The sequence below is a fragment of the Dendrobates tinctorius genome, unplaced genomic scaffold (genome assembly GCF_039654945.1).
Source record: "Dendrobates tinctorius isolate UK_male_01 unplaced genomic scaffold, ASM3965494v1 ptg000120l, whole genome shotgun sequence".
Taxonomy (NCBI): Eukaryota; Metazoa; Chordata; class Amphibia; order Anura; family Dendrobatidae; genus Dendrobates; species Dendrobates tinctorius.
The window spans coordinates 3,796,596-3,816,189 of NW_027361788.1; the positions used below are offsets into that span (position 1 = coordinate 3,796,596).

At 42.0% G+C, this 19,594-nt stretch overlaps 1 protein-coding gene across 4 annotated transcripts in view; it reads right to left on the minus strand.

Moving 5' to 3' along the window:
* Positions 1–19,594, minus strand: part of DENND1A (DENN domain containing 1A) — a 973,091-nt gene that overhangs the window by 480,852 nt on the left and 472,645 nt on the right. For all 4 annotated transcript variants that reach the window (XM_073590695.1, XM_073590694.1, XM_073590697.1 and 1 more), the window contains exon 9: positions 15,995–16,105. In XM_073590695.1, coding sequence (XP_073446796.1) covers positions 15,995–16,105 — 111 coding nt within the window. The remainder of the gene's footprint in view (positions 1–15,994; positions 16,106–19,594) is intronic.

Sequence of the window (19,594 nt, forward strand, 5' to 3'; positions counted from 1 at the left end):
AAGCCCCCTTTAGTTTTAATACCTTAAATTTTAGTGTATAAATTGACAAATTGCCTCTTCAGAGAAGAAGATAATTTAAACTCTAGTTGCACCTATTGGAAGTGGCATTCCTAAAAGTCAATGTCAATCCTTTAACAATAATTGATACATGACTTGGGATAAAAGCCAAACCAGAATCTCAATTTGCAGACACTGTTTCAGGGTACAATGTGGGAGATCTTGATATCTGGTTTGGCTGGGTGAGAGGCTTATGACTGGGATCCAAGGGGTAAGGTTTCTCCTTATGGAGAGTGACATGCCAAAGCTGGCATGCCAATGTGAGAAGGCTTACAAGCCTTTCAATGATCCTCTGAGAAATTAAATGCTTTTTCCCAAGTGATGTGACAAGGCTCATTAAACGTTCGATATTTACTTTTAGGATTTCTACTTCCAATAGGTAGCATTAAGGTACTGTCACACTTAGCGATGCACCAGCGATCCCAACCAGCGAAATGACGCGGTCAGGATCGCTGGTGCATTGCTAAGTGGTCGCTAGTGAGCTGCCACACAGGCAGATCTCACCAGCGACATAGCAGCGGTCGGGGGTCGCTACTTACCTGTCAGACGAGGCGATCCTGACGTCCTCCCGCCTGCGTCCACGCGTCGCTCGTCTCCACAGCAGGAAGCCCAGCAGGAAGCTGACGACGAGAAACGGTCCAGGACGTTCTCGCGCGGTCAGCAATAATCAGCGGGGGAGCCGGTCGGAGGTAAGTATCAGATATAGCGATATCGCTAGCAATATCGCTATAATGTCACAAAATCAGTGACGTTATAGTGAAATTGCTAGTGATATCGCTTAGTGTAACAGGCCCTTTAGAGTTTAGGTCTCTTCCTATCTGAAAAGACAATTTGCATGTTTAGTTTTCCAGAGGAGCATTACAAGGCTTAAAAGACTCACATTGGCATGCCAGTCTTGGAACGTAACTCTTCAAAAGGAGAAACACTGCCCCTTGGATCCCGATGAGAAGCCTCTCACCTAGCCACATCAGATCTTACACTTTGCACTGATGATGAGGAGCAGCACCCCAAAACAAAGTGTCTGCAAATTGAGATTCTGGTTTGACTTTTACCCCAAGTCATGTGGCAAGGCTTGTTAAAGGGTCAATATTGACTTTTAGGATTTCTACTTCCCATGGGTGGCACTAGAGTTCTAGTCTTCTTCCTCTCTGAAGAGGCAATTTGCAAATTTAATTACCCAGAGGAGCACAGCATGGTCTATAATTCTCCTTACACTGGCATGTCAGATATATCACTCTCCATAAAGAGAAACATTACCCCTTGGATCCCAGTGTATAAATAGAAATAGATGGAGGGGAAGTCAGCATCCAGCGAGATGCAATGAGACAGCGAGTTGCTGTTAAAGATATGAAGTAGTAATCTTGTAGTGACTATCTCCACTACAACAGGGAGAACATACACGAGATAAGATCAGGTATCCTATTATTTAACATTTTAACATTGTGTTTCATAAGTAATTCTAGGATTCCCCTTCATTTACATGATTTGTACCATCAAAAATGCAACAAAAAACAAGAAAAAAAAGGATGTCTATAAGATAAATCACACAAACTGACTGAAAAAAAACCCCAAAACTTATACATAACAAAATCAAGTAAGAAAAAAGTAAATGATAAAACAGTTTATTTATTCCAATGAATATGTCCCTGACTTTGAGCAAACATCTGACTGCAGCAATTTTTGCTCAAAAGATGGGGCAAAAATTGTCAAAAAATGAAAAAAGGATGTCTTAAATGGGATCTGTCAGCAGGTTTTTGCCATATTATATGAGCGCAACATGATATAGAGGCAGAGATCCTGATTCCAGCGATGAGTCACTTATTGAGATGTGTATCATTGCTTCAATAAAATATTATATTATCACTACATTACTAGGTGTCTTGTGCCTCCTAGTCAACTGCTGTGTACTCCGCCCACTGATTCTACCTATGCACAATGGACAAATGCAGCCAATCAGTGGTGTGGGCGGGGTTATACATAACTCAGTATTCGGAGAACTGGTAGACATACAACACAAAAAAACAGTGATTGTATCAAAATGACATCATGCAACACAACAAGTGAAATCACTGGAATCAGAGTCTCAGCCCCTACATCATGCTACTCTAAGATTACATAGCGAAAATCTGCTAACAGATTCCCTTTAAAAGTGATGCTAATGAAGGCAGTAAAATACATTAAGATATTATTAACCGTAACATATTAGAAACAAAATATATTTCATCTCCAAAAATATTTATCTAAAGAATCTACCAAAAAAGTTTTCTAACAAATTGGGATCTAAAACTCCAACAAATGGCCAGCGTATGCACTAGGCTCATCTTTTCCGATGAGCATGGAGTTTCAGGTCTATAAATTAGAGAGTCTAAAATAGATAAATAAGCTAATACATGACAATTTTGCCTCCCAAGAAAGCCAATTATTTCTGTGTTCAGTGACTACATTGGTATATGTGCCTGATCATCAGTCACCCACATTGCATCAGCCCCCTGTGACACGGTGATTCACTCCAGCCATCGAGCGGCAGGATTGCTTGGCTGGTGTATATGAATGATTATAATGATCCAATGGGTGATATAAAAAAATAAATAAATAAAAAACAGACGCCTTTATGGATGAGACGCGTCACAGATATGTTCCAGACAAAATTAGGTCACTGTCTTCTAGAAGAGAAATGAGTAAGTGAGGAATTTGTGAGGCCAAGGACGCCTACTTAATCTTCTCCAGGGCCAACTGATGACCAATATGGAACCCATGAGTGCAACGTGAGAAGTCAACAGTTCCACCATTGATGATGCCCCCTGTAGACCTCCGGATGGCCAGTTATAGGTTTTATCAATGCCTTATAAATGAGATGTGTCCATAAAGTCTACGAAGTGCCTGAACATGAGACATGAAAAACGTAGATACAATACACCCACTTGACCCATCTAATATCCATTCTGTACAACTTCACACCACTTAACTTCTGACCTCCCCTTATCAGGAGGACACATTAACAGACCTAAATTCCATTACCATTGGGTGACCTATGCTTGGCTGTGATAATACACATCTGTACCCGGTTCACTTTTCCACCAGGAGGAGTGCGAAATCTCGCTTTCATCCGGCAGCTCTGCCAATGTAAAAATGAACCCAATCTGCAAAATTACGGGTTTCTCTAATAATCTGTCATTTGTAAATTTAGAAAATCGGCAATGCTATTCAGTTTTTCATTCAGCCGGATGACATATTGTTCAGTGTTTAAAGCTCAACATTCAAAACATTATGAATGGATTCTGCCAAAAATTGTCTGTGTGAGACAACGTGAAAGGCATTAATTACCTTCCTGAATGGAGGTTAGACTCCTCTGTTGGAGCGGACACAACAAAACAGGCGGCGTGCAGTGACACTGAAACATTATCCGCAACTATCCAAGAGGCATCACAATTAACTCTGGCTGTAGGAAAGACGACACCGTCTCCAACACCTAGGTGATGGGAAATATTAAGAAATGCAAGCCTGGAACCATGACAAGTGAGAGATGATGCTTGGGAAATCGTATTTTAAAAGCCGTCTGTTTCAATGAAATATCTGCAAGTAATGGAATATGTAGAACATCTGTTCGCCTACAGATGTAGAATGGCTGAGCTCGTGGGATGTAGGTCATCAGCTGACACTTGCACAGGACTGCAAGAATATCTACTTACTACATTGTTGTTCCATTATACAAATAGGGGTCCTCACCATCAAGCTGCCGAACTATGGACCGTAAGAAATCCTTTGACAAAGGACGTCCAAGTTCCGTTCGAAACGTGTTACCTTGTGTCCTCCTATTGATGGACCTTCGTTGCTGTATTATGGTTTGATATCAAAAATGTTGTCATCCCTTTTTCAAGAAAACCTTTTTTTGATACTAATACAGTGGGGCAAAAAAGTATTTAGTCAGTCAGCAATAGTGCAAGTTCCACCACTTAAAAAGATGAGAGAGGCGTCTGTAATTTACATCATAGGTAGACCTCAACTATGGGAGACAAACTGAGAAAAAAAAATCCAGAAAATCACATTGTCTTTTTTTTTTTTCATTTTATTTGCATATTATGGTGGAAAATAAGTATTTGGTCAGAAACAAAATTTCATCTCAATACTTTGTGATATATCCTTTGTTGGCAATGACAGAGGTCAAACGTTTTCTGTAAGTCTTCACAAGGTAGCCACAAACTGTGTTTGGTATGTTGGCCCATTCCTCCATGCAGATCTCCTCTAGAGCAGTGATGTTTTTGGCTTTTCGCTTGGCAACACGGACTTTCAACTCCCTCCAAAGGTTTTCTATAGGGTTGAGATCTGGAGACTGGCTAGGCCACTCCAGGACCTTGAAATGCTTCTTACGAAGCCACTCCTTCGTTGCCCTGGCGGTGTGCATTGGATCATTGTCATGTTGAAAGACCCAGCCACGTTTCATCTTCAATGCCCTTGCTGATGGAAGGAGGTTTGCACTCAAAATCTCACGATACATGGCCCCATTCATTCTTTTATGTACCCGGATCAGTCGTCCTGGCCCCTTTGCAGAGAAACAGCCCCAAAGCATGATGTTTCCACCACCATGCTTTACAGTAGGTATGGTGTTTGATGGATGCAACTCAGTATTCTTTTTCCTCCAAACACGACAAGTTGTGTTTCTACCAAACAGTTCCAGTTTGGTTTCATCAGACCATAGGACATTCTCCCAAAACTCCTCTGGATCATCCAAATGCTCTCTAGCAAACTTCAGACGGGCCCGGACATGTACAGGCTTAAGCAGTGGGACACGTCTGGCACTGCAGGATCTGAGTCCATGGTGGCGTAGTGTGTTACTAATGGTAGGCCTTGTTACATTGGTCCCAGCTCTCTGCAGTTCATTCACTAGGTCCCCCCGCGTGGTTCTGGGATTTTTGCTCACCGTTCTTGTGATCATTCTGACCCCACGGGGTGGGATTTTGCGTGGAGCACCAGATCGAGGGAGATTATCAGTGGTCTTGTATGTCTTCCATTTTCTAATTATTGCTCCCACAGTTGATTTCTTCACTCCAAGCTGGTTGGCTATTGCAGATTCAGTCTTCCCAGCCTGGTGCAGGGCTACAATTTTGTTTCTGGTGTCCTTTGACAGCTCTTTGGTCTTCACCATAGTGGAGTTTGGAGTCAGACTGTTTGAGGGTGTGCACAGGTGTCTTTTTATACTGATAACAAGTTTAAACAGGTGCCATTACTATAGGTAATGAGTGGAGGAAAGAGGAGACTCTTAAAGAAGAAGTTACAGGTCTGTGAGAGCCAGAAATCTTGATTGCTTGTTTCTGACCAAATACTTATTTTCCACCATAATATGCAAATAAAATGAAAAAAAAACAGACAATGTGATTTTCTGGATTTTTTTTTCTCAGTTTGTCTCCCATAGTTGAGGTCTACCTATGATGTAAATTACAGACGCCTCTCATCTTTTTAAGTGGTGGAACTTGCACTATTGCTGACTGACTAAATACTTTTTTTCCCCACTGTATATGAATCCTCTTTTTCCTTTCTATTGTCATATGTTTGGTCAGGACACATATCCATGTTCCACTGCAAGAACCACCACAGCTGAGCTGGCTAAACCTCTCCTTTTTACGTTCCGGTTCCAAAATCCTGGCAGGCACCAACATTTTACTGTGAATCATTGCAGGAAAAAAAAAGTTTAAAAAATTATTCGAGAACAGGAAGAAGAGTCATAGTCATGGCAAAGTGTCCACTGGGCGGATCTCCTCTGACTTTGTCCCACCCAACTCAGCTTCATTGAAATTAGGCAGAAACAAGTCAATCAAGTCAAGCCAGTAGAAACAAATGTGAAAAGACGGGGGTGCCTAGTGGATTCCTCCCCTGTGCCCAACTTGATGAAGTGCTTCAGAGTAAAACATTGCTCTCTGTAATGAGGGACCATGCAGAGATTTCATGCTGCCCAAATCTGATAACCGGTTTCCTTTGGTAACAACATTACCTAGCAATATCTATGTGGTGGACACAGACAGAGTAGGGTCTCTGTGCAACAACAGCATACCGGCCCCTTTGCAATCCAATATTTTTTCCAACAGCCAAAACCTGCTCTCTTGGCAGTAAAAACATGCAAAACTCCCATTTTTCAGCATTTTTGTGGCGTTTTTTGGTGAAGATTCTAGTAATCTAGAATTTGTCTACGCTATGTCTAATAAAGTTAGTTTTATTCACCAAAAACACCGCAGAAATGCTTTGTTGCGTTTTTGAACTTTCTCAATAGTTTCCATGGTGAAAAAATGTTGCAAAAAAAAAAAAGCTGAAAAAAATCGTCAAGCTGCAGTTTTAGAAAACGCTGCAGTTTTCCAATTCAGACAGGAAAAAAAAAAAACAAGCGTGCGCATGAGATTTGTGAAATCTAGTAACTTGCACTGGTACTGTAAAAAGCTGCTTTTAATTTGCATAAAAAAACGCTGAGTGTGAACATAGCCTTAATGCGTAAATGACCCAAATGTAGCTAATTTGGGGCAAATGGTCACTTTGGTCTTATAGTCTTGCTTTTAACAGCAGTACATCTGATCACCTAGGTTTGCAATCTCATAATAATGCTTCTTATGGGTTTGTTATATATTACCATAACACCAGGAGCGGTCACAAAGAGAAGAGGGCCCCTGTGCAAAAACAATACACAGGCATTTTGGAGTCCATTCACCCATCAAAATGCACGATTCCACCTGCTATGGAGTTAGTAGTGGGCCCTCTAACCTTTTGGGCCGAACATGTTGCACCAATGATATGTACACCCCAGAATTAAATCTCTTTAATAACCATCTAAAGCGACAATAAAAATGCTAGAGGGGGGCCGTCCTCTCAAGAAAGACCCAAATATACACAGAAGATTAAGGAATTTAAAAATCCGGTCAACAAGATGGGTGGTCTTCTCAAAATAGGTTCCCTGTATCTGGATACATTTATGTGATATGTGACACAATTTTTTAAATATTTATGTACAACATATAGCCTTGGCACTTTAATTAATTATACATGTAAAGTCATCTAACGTTGTCCACAGATACAAAATGCATACATGAAATCATTGCCGAACCTCTACAGGGTTGGCTACCCTTTTCCCGATTAGTGGGTACAGCCACCTCTCGGACTGTTCCTACATGGTTGTACTTTTGTTATAAACCCCCTATTCTGGACCTCCTATGTACATGGAGCGCACATGTATGCAAAAGCGAAGAATTAGGTCGGTAGAGTAGAAGATTACTACAAGACGTTTGCCGAGACTGCAGATGTACTACAAAGTGTTAGCAATTATAATGCTTATTCACTTTTACAGATCATTAATTAATATGGAATTAATGCTATAGAAGGTAAAAGTTGTAAGTGGGTGTAATAGTTCGCCTATAAAGCTTTGCGTATTAGCCACTGGCAGACAAGTTAACCGAGAAATAGTAACTGGAATTACATTAAGGGTCAAGCAATTAACCAATCATGAACGGATAACCAGATACATGCTAACACTATAGAATAAAGGACAATTAAAGAGAATTATATAAAAATTATGTTGTCAAAAGTAAAAATGAGCATAGAATAAATCATATCAACCGACTTCCATTAAACCTCCAGCATAAATTATGACGAACCAGGAATTTTGCTAGCGTTATTGGAGAAGAAAAATGTAATATAATTAAAGGAGAAAAGAGAAAACATAGTGGAAGATCAGAACATGGCTCTGCTGCTTACATTCTTCTGTAGCCGACAATAAGGTCAGGAGGACACGGCGAAGTCTAGAACTATGGTTGACATCAGGAGAGCGCGAGGCCAAAAGATCTGCAAATGAGCGTTTTTCAGAAAGCGCGGAGAAAAAAAAAAGATCAAAAGCGCAGAGAAAAGAACCTTCCTTGCTCCATCCTCCAGCAGATACAAATGCAAATTTCCCAGCTCCTTTCATCCAGCTTTTTTCAGCGGAACAATATATTCGGCAGAAATTTCTTATTCATTTCTCAATGTAAAGGTGAGAATGGCAGATAAATATCTTCCTTGCCATACAACAGACATTTAGCCATTCTTAGACTTGAAACCGCATGGAACAAAATTAGGTTCTCCACCTCCAAGAGAAGTAACTCAAAGGAGGATTGGCGCTCTAATGGGAACACTTGTTAGTTACGGGTCTGAGCGCTTTTATATCCTGATGTAATTACTCCATTTTATTTTATTTTTTGTAATTTATTGTCAAGCTCCTTTCCTCTTCTAAACTATTATTTTAGCCTTTAACTTCTTCCCAACTTAAAGGTGGTCATCTATAAGCAAGAACAAAGGTGAGGCATCATTTTCCACTTGTCTAGTTAAAGGGGTTATCCAGGACCATTTAATCATTTTTACCAAGGGCATAAGACTACCTGCCTGTTGTGCCAGGCACGAATCTCTGCCAGTATATAGCGGTCACAGACAGCTCCTGCTGGCATATCAGTGGCTGACGCAGACGTCATGTCGACAGGTCATGTCTTCTCTTCCGCTCTGCTGTGTTAACGGGGCATACCTGCCAATATCATGCTTATTAACAGAAGGTTCCCTGCTGCCTAACTGCGGTCCCTGTACCCTGAAGGTACACCTGTCGCACCTGAATACTGACCCCACTCCTCTGCAACCTAAACCCTGACAGCGCACCTATGGTACCTGAGCCTGACACCGTTCCGGTGGTACATGAGCCTCACATTGCTCTTGTAGTACCCAAATCTTGACACCGCACCTGCGGTATCTGAGCCCGACGTTGCTCCTGCGGTACCTAAACCCTGACGCCGCTTTGGCGGTACCTGAGTCTCACATCTCTCCTGTGGTACCTGAGCCTGATATCACTCCCATGGTACCTGAACCCAGAAACCGCTCTGGCGGTACCTAAGACTGAAGTCGCACCACCGGTACCTGAGCCTGAAACCGCTCCCGCGGTACCCATACCTGTAAACAGTTCTAACGGTACTAGGATCTGCACCAGTGTCTGTCCTGGTTAGGATCCCTGAATCCATATTGTCAGAGCCTATTCCAGTATACAAATCCAGTACTGCCTGTGACTCAGAGTCGGTATTCGTTCTGTCCAGTGAAACAGAACCCATGTTGTCTAAACAGTGTCTGAATCTTGTCCAGTCAGAGACTCCGAGACCGTGTTAGTGTCTGCGATCCTGACCCCTGGAGTCAGCAGCTGCAGTACCAAGGACTGCCTAGTAGTGGTACCTTGCGGCTTCCTAAAGCTCAATTCTAACTCCACCATATGGAGCTCTAGCGAAAACAAGGTTGAAGATTAGCTACACCCCTCCTAGCTAAGCACGGCCCGTGGCACAGTGGGTCCACAATCCACGTGTGTAACATTCCACAGCAAAAACCAGCAGACAAATTCCCTTTCACTAAAACCGGTCAGGTCCCTTATGTGTGGCTTTTTGTGGCAGGTGGCACCATACAGAACTGCAGGCACTGGTGGAAAGAAGTTGAATACCGGGGCATCTGACATTTCTAAAAATTATTTGGATATCTTCGAATGGGTTATCTCATCACAAACCTTGATGGAATACTGAGAATACTGTGACCAATCTCCCATCGAAATGGAGTTTGCCCAATTTGGTCTCCACTAATCACTAGGACCAAAACGAGAGGACTCTCCTTCCCAAGGCGGCATTGCTGAGGATTTACTGTGCTGTTGCATGGTGGCTATCCATGGTAATTGGTCAACCATGCAGCTTCTGAAGAAGGTCACAGAGATCAAATAGTTACCAGTTCTTTTAGCGAATGGCACAGATCAGAGTGATCAGACCCTCACAGATCTGAGAACAGTGAAATATCCTAGCAATATTATACCAAGTTTTGTAGTAAAACCAACCCATGATCCGGCACAAATGAAAGCAGGTCAAAATAAACTCATTCTCATATACAATCTGCAACTATGAACTAGACAGACACAAGTAACAAGTTGTAAAAGTTTTGACATCTCAAGAGCACACGGAAACTTTTCCAACAGCAGTCCAGTTACAATGACTTTGTGTCCCAACGCCTAACATGTGGTCCACGGCAATGTGCGGATGCTGCGTTGTCAAGATAAAGGGAGGAAATTAAAGCCCGTCCATGCTGTGGTGATGAAACCAGATATGCACTGGAACAACAGCACTTCCAGACAGGTTTGTTTGATAAGATGGGAGCTTAATGCCACTTAGGTTCCATCAAGACTCTGACAGATAAAAGATGCTGAAAACTCAAAAGTGCTATTTCCTTTAAAATGGCAGCACATCAATACCAAAAAAACACAACCCAGCTTTATTCTTCTCAAAGTTCACAGCTATGTATTTCAAGATTTACCAGTCGATAAGATCATGCGTTTCCATCTCGAGGAGAAGAGTGATTTCTCATTCTTTGAGCTGTTAATGTGTATTGACTGATTTTCTTTTTTGGACAGCAGAACTACGGTTGATTAAATAAAACATATGCTTTCTGATGAAAAGCTAAATACACAATGAGGCTCTATAGCAAAAAAATAAAAGAAGTTGTGTCCCTTTTAGAGGGTCATCAGCTTACCACTTCAACCTTCCAAAGTTCAGTGGCTACGTCTGCCCAACTTAGTTTTTCTCATTTCAGTTCCCACACAACATCACATTGTAAATAAATAAAAAAGTAAACTTACACAACTAATATACACAAAAAATGGGGTCAGTTAAAATCCCATTTCATTTGTATTTTGTTATGCTATGTAGTCCGACAGCAGCAGTTCAACTCTGCCCTCACCAGTGGTTAGCAGCTTTCCACGATAAACAATGTACACAGAAAGCTTTCAATCAGGGGTGTGGGCGGGGTTATACAGAGCTCAGCATTCCGAGGTCTGAAAGATGTGCAACAGAGAAAACAGGAATTCTATCATAACTGCTGCATCCTATATACAAAGTGATACATCGCTGGAATCAGGGTCTCTGTCCCTAACCTATAAATCCATATCATGCTGCTGTCGGATTACCTAGCTGTCAGAAAATTGAATGAAGTTGAATCAGAGACAAATGTTGAGAAAAACAGATTCACTAACTCCATGTCAGACCCTGATGTATACTGAAGATTTTTTTTTAACATTGACAATCTGCATTGCAATGAGAAACCCTTATAGGGCATCTGTCATTGGGATCATCCCTCCTAAGTTGTCTATATGGGCATACAGGTCATAGAAAGTTGAATCAAATGATACCTTGATATCTACAATCCAATAATTAGTTCCCGAGAAAGTTACAATTTAACGTATATGCAAAATGAGTCGTAAAGATCTCTAAGATCGTTTCAGCTCATTTACATATAAGGAAAAATGTGGTTTTCTCAGGAACCATTTATCGGATTGCAGCTATCAAGGAATCATTTGATTCAACATTCAATTATTATAATTATTATTATTTATTGTTATAGAGCCATTTATTCCATGGCGCTTTACATGTGAGGAGGGGTATACATAATAAAAACAAGTACAGTAATTTTAAACAATACAAGTTATGATTGGTACAGTAGGAGAGAGGACCCTGCCCGTGAGGGCTCACAATCTACAAGGGATGGATTAGGATACAGTAGGCGAGGGTAGAGCTGGACGTGCAGTAGATTGGTCGATCGGTAGTTACTGCAGGTTGTAGGCTTAATGGAAGAGGTAGGTCTTCAGTTTCTTTTTTGAAAGTTTCCAAGGCAAGCAAGAGTCTGATATGTTGTGGTAGAGAGATCAAAAGTAAGGGGTGATGCGCGAGAGAAATCTTGTATGTGATTGGGGGAAGACGAGATAAGAGGGGAGTAGAGAAGGAGATCTTGTGAGGATCGGAGGTTGCATGCAGGTAAGTTCCGGGAGACGAGGTCACAGATGTATGGAGGACACAGGTTGTGGATGGCTTTGTATGTCAGGTTGTGGAGTCTTTGGGCAACGGGGAGCCAGTGCAGGGATTGACAGAAGGGAGAGACCACGGAATAGTGGGGGGACAGGTGGATTAGTCGGGCAGCAGAGTTTAGAATAGATTGGAGTGGTGCGAGAGTGTTAGAGAGGAGGCCACGGAGCAGGAAGTTGCAGTAGTCAAGGCGGGAGATGATAAGGGCATGGACTAGGGTTTTTGCAGATTCTTTGTTGAGGAATGTATCCGGATCTGGATCCGTGAAATATTTTTGAGTTGAAGTCGGCAGGAAGTGGAAAGGGCTTGGATATGTGGTTTGAAAGAGAGATCAGTGTCAAGTATTACCCCGAGGCAGTAAGCTTGTGGGACTGGGGAGAGTGAGCAGCCATTTACTTTAATAGATAGGTCCCATTGGAGTGAGTCAAGTGAGATGGGGGAAAGATGATGAATACTGTTTTGTCCATATTAAGTTTTAGAAATCTAGTGGAAAAGGATGAAATAGCAGACAGACTTTGTGGGATTCTGGTTAGTAGGGAGGTGATATCTGGTCCAGAGATATAGATCTGTGTGTTATCAGCATTGAGGTGATACTGAAAGCTGAGAGATTCTATGAGATGCCTCAAGCCAAAGGTGTAAATGGAGAAGAACAGGGGCCCTAGGACTGAACCTTGTGGGACTCTGATAGACAGGGTGTGAGGTGAGGAGGTGGTGTGCGAGTGGGAGACGCTGAAAGTCCGGTCTGTTAGGCATGATGAGATCCAAGATAGGGCCAAGTCTGTGATGCAAAGAGATTAGAGGGTCTGTAGTAATAGGGAATGGTCCACTGTGTCAAAGGCAGAGGACAGGTGCAGGAGGAGGATAGAGGAGTGTCGCTTGGCCTTGGCAGTTAATAGGTCATTGGTGACCTTAGTAAGGGCAGTTTCAGTGGAGTGGTGCAGCCTGAAGCCAGATTGTAAGTGGTCGAAGAGGGAGCAGGAAGAGAGGTGGGCAGACAGTTCAAGATGGATGTGTTGTTCCAGTAGTTTTGAGGCATAGAGGAGAAATTATATAGGGCAATACAAGATACGGAGGATGGGTCAAGAGAGAGCTTTTTGAGGATAGGTGTGATTGAGGCATGTTTGAAGCTTGAGGGGAAAACACCAGTTGTTAGTGATGGGTTAGGGTTGGGATGAAGACTGTGGTGAGGTTTGGGATGAAGTGGGATGGGATTGGGTCAAGTGCACAGGTGGTGAGATGTGATTTTGAGAGTAGAGTGGATCGTTGATCTTCTGTAATGGTGGAGAAGTTGGTTTTGGAGGAGGGCTGAGCAATTAGGAGGAAGGGCTCTGGGGGTTGTTGACCAAAACTGTCTCTGATGTTATCAATCTTCTGTTTGAAGAATGAGGCAAAGTCTTCAGCTGAAATAAGTGAAGAGTGAGGAGGTGCTGGAGGACGGAGGAGAGGATTGAAGGTGTTGAATAGCTGTTTATGGTTGTGAGACGGGGAGGATATGAGAGATGAGAAGTAGGTTTGTTTAGCTGTGGCGAGTGTGGTCTTGAAAGTAGTGAGGGACTGTTTGATTGCGATGAAGTCCTTGTTGGAGTGGGATCTTTTCCATCTCTGCTCAGCAACCCTGGAAGCCCATCTCAGTTCTTTAGTCAGGCTGGTGTGCCAGGGCTTTTTGTTGATTTTGTGAGCTTTGGTATGTGTGAGAGGGGCAATTAATTCAAAGCTGCAGCTACTTTCTTATGTCTGTAAGAGGGAGAAGTGATTCAGACAGTGAGTGTACATTGAGGCGTTTAAGATTTCTGCAAGAGTGTGCAAGTTTGTGGGGTGGGATTGTGGACCCGGAGAGGAGAAGGAAGGGAATGTAAGTAGGTTGTGGTCAGAAAGAGGGAGCGGTGAGTTAGAGAGGTTAGATAGGGAGCAGAGGCAGGTGAAGATGAGGTCCAATGTGTGGCCATCTTTGTGAGGGGTTGCAGAAGACCACTGAGTGAAGCCGATGGAGGAAGTGAGAGATAGAAGCTAAGTGGCAGCTGAGAGGGAAGTGTCAATGGGGATGTTGAAGTCGAAAAAGATGATAGTGGGGATGTCAGCGGAGAGGAAATAAAGTAGCCAGGTGGTGAAGTGGTCAAACAAGGTGGTGGCTGGCCCTAGGGGGCAGTAAATAACAGCCAGTTGGAGGGGGAGTAGATGCGCAAAGAGTGCACCTCAATGGAAGGGAGGGTAACGGAAGTTGAAAGTGGAATATGGGTGAAGAAGCAGTTATATGACAGGAGAAAACTAACTCCTTCACCATGCTTGCTGCTGGGGCAGAGGGTGTGGGAAAGGTGGAACCCACCATACGAAAGTGCAGCAGGAGAGACTGCGTCAGAGGAGGGGAGCCAGGATTCGGTGATGGCGAGAAAGGAAAGTTTGTTAGTAATGAAAAGATCATGGATGTAGGAAAGCTTGCTGACGACAGAGCGAGCGTTCCATAGAGCTCCTGTTATTGGGACTGGGGAAGCAGGGGCCAGGCGAATGGGTATAAGGTTAGGGAGGTTATGGAAAGTTGGGTTAGAGCGTGGATGGAAGGTAAAAATTACTGTGGGAATGTGGTGAGGAGGACCAGAATTTGGAGAAATATCAGCAGCAGTGAGGAGGAGGAGCAGAGAAAGTGGGAGCAGGAGAGGAAATGAGGGAACTGTCTGTGTTTGGAGACAGAGGATTGTATGTTGAGGAGCAGTTCTGACGAAGAGGTGAGATGGATGGGGAGGACTGAAGAAGAGATGATTAAAAACATATGTGACATGCACAAATGTGAACAAGTCGGTCAGACAGTGCTCACACCTCCCACTGGCTGAAACACAACAAGAAAGCACAAAATGACAAATTTGCAAAAATACACTGCAGTAAAAAATATGACAGTAATCAGCAAGTACTGGATAACAAATACAGGGTATTTAGTCGATACGTTTTTTGCAAAAAGTGTATACCAAGCTGCTCCACCACGTCACGGTATCCCTTCACGGAGCAGTCCCTATCTAATGTATTTAAAACCTGAAAATGAGAACAGTGTCTAAATGAACAGGATACAGGCAGGCGCCTCCTAGTATGGGCTCGTGGTGTAAGGCAGCTCATTTATGTGCATGTCACACAAGAGAGGGGTGGGGTCTCCCAAACCATGCTAAGCAAGGCAAAAACGGATTAAAAACATATGTGACATGCACAAATGTGAACAAGTCGGTCAGACAGTGCTCACACCACCCACTGGCTGAAACACAACAAGAAAACACAAAATGACAAATTTGCAAAAATACTCTGCAGTAAAAATATAATGTAATCACATAAATGAGCTGCCTTACACCACGAGCCCATACTAGGAGGCGCCTGTCTGTATCCTGTTCATTTAGACACTGTTCTCATTTTCAGGTTTTAAATACATTAGATAGGGACTGCTCCGTGAAGGGATACCGTGACGTGGTGGAGCAGCTTGGTATACACTTTTTGCAAAAAACGTATCGACTAAATACCCTGTATTTGTTATCCAGCACTTGCTGATTACTGTCATATTTTTTACTGCAGAGTATTTTTTGCAAATTTGTCATTTTGTGTTTTCTTGTTGTGTTGAAGAAGAGATGAACAGTTCCTTACTTGGTGTAGGGATTAAGGGGATTGGAGGAAAGTGAAGGATTCTAGGGGTGAGAGTGAAAACTAACAGAAACATTGTTTACTGTGACTGTATCCAGTTACCTTCAGTTCTCTTCTGGTTCAATTCTGGATTAATTCATATCTCACACTTGTATAATACACTTATATGATGCACGGGGCAGACTTGTGCTATGCAATATGACCTGCATGCTCATACACACAGCTTAGGATGGTTGATCCCACTGACAGATTCTCTTTAAGAGCTTCCCAATTACAATGTAAGACATGTCAACGTTAGGAAAAATCTTGAATATACATCACGGTCTGACATGGAGTTAGTGGACCTATACCTGTGTTTATTGTCTACCTTAGTCACTTATAAGGACTGCACCTTATATTACATCTGTCCACAAATAAATATCTTCCAAGTGTTAATTAGATGAAGACTGACTCACCGTGCTAAGTTTACTGCAACAAATCAGGATCCTGCGCTCATACAACATACTGGCATAGAGGTGCAGCATATTATTCACATCTACGGCCACAAAATATTCAGTCAGGTTTCTCTGCAAACAGATGAAACAAAACAGTCTGGATTAGGGATTTATACAAGTAAAAAATGCAGAATAATACGAAAGTTTTGATATTAAAATATCTCAATCTAATCAGCTACTTTACATAGTCTAAAATTTTACAGAGTCTGCAAGATTCTATTACAGATCGCCTCAGAGAACCCCTTCATGCACCATACTGCTGTAAAACCACAAAGCATCAGTGCTTGAAAGCCACCAACCTATCTACTATGTTACACAGGCTTGTGACAAGAATGTGGAATAATATTACTAAGAAGTGAACTGGAAAAATAGTTATTAAAAATGTACTCGGGCAAAAGAAAAATAATATCTTAAGAAATAAACATGTACTATAGGTAATCTCTACAAGGCTGGATGTTTGGTCTGGGTGCTGTCGGTGAAAAAAAAAAATGAGAGCTAAAAGAGCATTGTTATTAAATAGCGCTGTTCACCATGTCTGTCTGATCTAATACTGGAGATACCAGGGATGCTGAGGTAAGAAGGGGCTGCTCACAATGCTGTCTACGTTGTCTATCTAATCAAATACTGGAGATATCAAGGATGCTGAGGTAAGAAGAAGCTGCTCACACTGCTGTCCATTCTGTCTGAACCAAAACTGGAGATTCCAGGTGTGCTGAGGTAAGAAGAGGCTGCTCACACTGCTGTCCACCCTGTCTGATCTAATGCTGGAGATACCAGGGGTGCAGAGGTGAGAAGAGGCTGCTCATACTGCTCTCCACCCTTGTTTTTCTGAATACTGGAGATTCCAGGGGTGCTGATGTGAGAAGAAACTGCTCACACTGTTGCCCATCCTTATTTTTCTGAACTAATACTGGAGATTTCAGGGGTGCTGATGTAAGGACATACTGCTCACACTGCTGTCCAGCCTGTTTTTCTGAACTAATACTAGAGATTTCAGGGGTGCTGATGTAAGAACATACTGCTCACACTGCTGTCCAGCCTGTTTTTCTGAACTAATACTAGAGATTCCAGGGGTGATAATGTGAGAAGAGGTTGCTCACACTGCTGTCCACCCTGCCTATATGATCTAATACTAGAAATCCCACAAGTGCTGAGTTAAGAAGAGGCCGATTACACTGTTGTCCACCATGTCTTTCTGATCTAATACTGGAGAAATCCAAGAGTTACTGAGGTAAGACGAGGCCGCTCACATTGCTATCCACCCTGTCCATCTGATATAGGGATACTGAGGTAAGAAGAGGCTGATCACACTGTTGCTCATCCTGTCTTTCTGATCCAATACTGAAGAAACCAAGGTGCTGAGGTTACCCCACTTGGAAGTTTTCTCTTCAGATTTTCAGTAAATTATTTTGAAAAATGAATGGTGTCATGAAAATTTAAACAAACAAAAGTTGAATTTTGCAGGTTTTGCAATTGTCCAATATATTTTCTGCATTAATTATAGTTTTTCATTTTCTACTTGCGGTCTTTCAATAAGAACCTTTATTGTTAGCCTCTAGAGTAATAAATGTCCTGTCTACTTAATGATCTCACAGGTTCCCAGATCTGATAACTGCACTGTAACAAGCTCTGCTCCTGTGTGTTCATCCCATGACCAGAATAGATTTTATCCACACATGGATGTGATGTTCAGCTGTCCATATAGTACTTTATTTTACATTGGTATCATCATCACTAGGTCCTTTATAAAACTGCTCAGCAGAACAATCTTCACACTTCGGGCCCTGCAGCACTCACTCGATAATCATAGAGGACAGTTATCCTAGATTCCACATATTCATTTTTTTGCACAGAAGACCATATATTCCCGTGAGTCAACACATGTTATTAATATAACTTAAAAAAAAACTTTCTAAGCTTTTTAGTCATATTATAAGTGTACAGGGTAATGACATCAGTTACACAAATTCGCTTATAGTTTGATAGCTATAATACAATCCACTTTAAATGGAAACGATAAAATGACATGTAAAGAGAACTACTTGGCAAAGGGTAATGTTTTTAATGCAAAAGAGAAAAAGTGTTTGACTTTTTGTGGGCAGTTTTAGTGCACTAAAGAGTTTATTGTGTCGATTTAAAAAAAAAAAAAGGAATTTAGTAACACTGCAAACTTGTTACAGGCGTAGAATACTTTTCCAATTAGGGAAAGGGGATAATTTTTAAACCTGTTTAGTCAATCAAGTAAAAAATGGTTGGAAGGCAATAATTTACATTATCAGCCTCAATTTTGCTTACATTTTCCTGTATCATTTTGGACAATCACTACCAGCTAATAGGTTGATTTGACTAGATTACATAATGTGTATCGCCATATAAGGATGGCTTCCTCAGGGGTTTGAGCCATCTTTAGAGATAAGTGTGGGGTTGAGTATCGAAATGGTAAAGTTAGTGCAAAAAAGGTAATTCTGCAACAAGCACATTGGATTGGTTATAATAAAAGATCATTTTTAAAATGTTCGCATTTGTTTAGCACTATTTGGATACCAAATTATTTACCAATTTATACATTTATTATTTGGTTTATAATCAGTTGATCATCCACTTTGTAAATGAAGGCATTTTGTATGGGGGTGGCTCAATGACTTATTAAAAGCTTGGACTGAGGACGTACGAAGTTGTCTTTAAATGTGTGTCACCTGTAGGAAAGTGGGTGGTAAAGTCCTGGATAAGAGGAATATGTAACCGAGTTGGCTAGCCTCGGTGATCCAAGTCCTGGAGATGATGTTCCAGCAAAAGTAGGTTTCTGAGAATTTTTTTTATTGGGACTGGATTTTGGGTCTCGGTTTTAGGAGTGACCACAAGAGATTGGGTGGGAATGGTTGCTCCTATACCCCCAGTCAGGCTTTCCAGGTGCTTTATAAGTCAGCTGAACAGACTCAGAGCTATCTCTGTGTTGGAGGAGAAAAGAACATTGCTGTGCTAGTCAGTCTCTACCAGTGAGGCTATGTGCACAAGTGCAACGCTCTGCTGCGGGAAATTCGCGGGAAATCCGCATGCGGAATTACCGCAAAAAACTAGCGTATTGCAAGCGTAATTAGCTTGCAGAATGCTAGCGTTTTCCAAGCGATCTGTGGCATCGCTTGGAAAACTGATTGACAGGTTGGTCACACTTGTGAAACATAGTGTTTACAAGTGTGACCAACTTTTTACTATTGAGGCTGCCTATGCAGCATCAGTAGTAAAAAGATATAATGTTAAAAAATTTTAAAAATAAAAAATCATGATATTCTTCCCATCCGGCATCCCCGCAGCGTTCTCGAGCCTCGCGATGCTACCGGCAAGTCCCATTACCAGCAATGCCTTGCGACAATGACCCCAGATGACGTAGCATCACGCGAGACCGCTATGTCATCACAGGTCATTGTAGCAAGGCATTACTGGGAACGGGAGTTGCTGGGAGCATCGCTGAGGCCTGGGAATGCTGCGGGAGACGCCGGAAGGTGAGAATATCACAATTTTTTTTTAATTCCTTTTTAAACAGGGATATGGTACCCAGGGCCT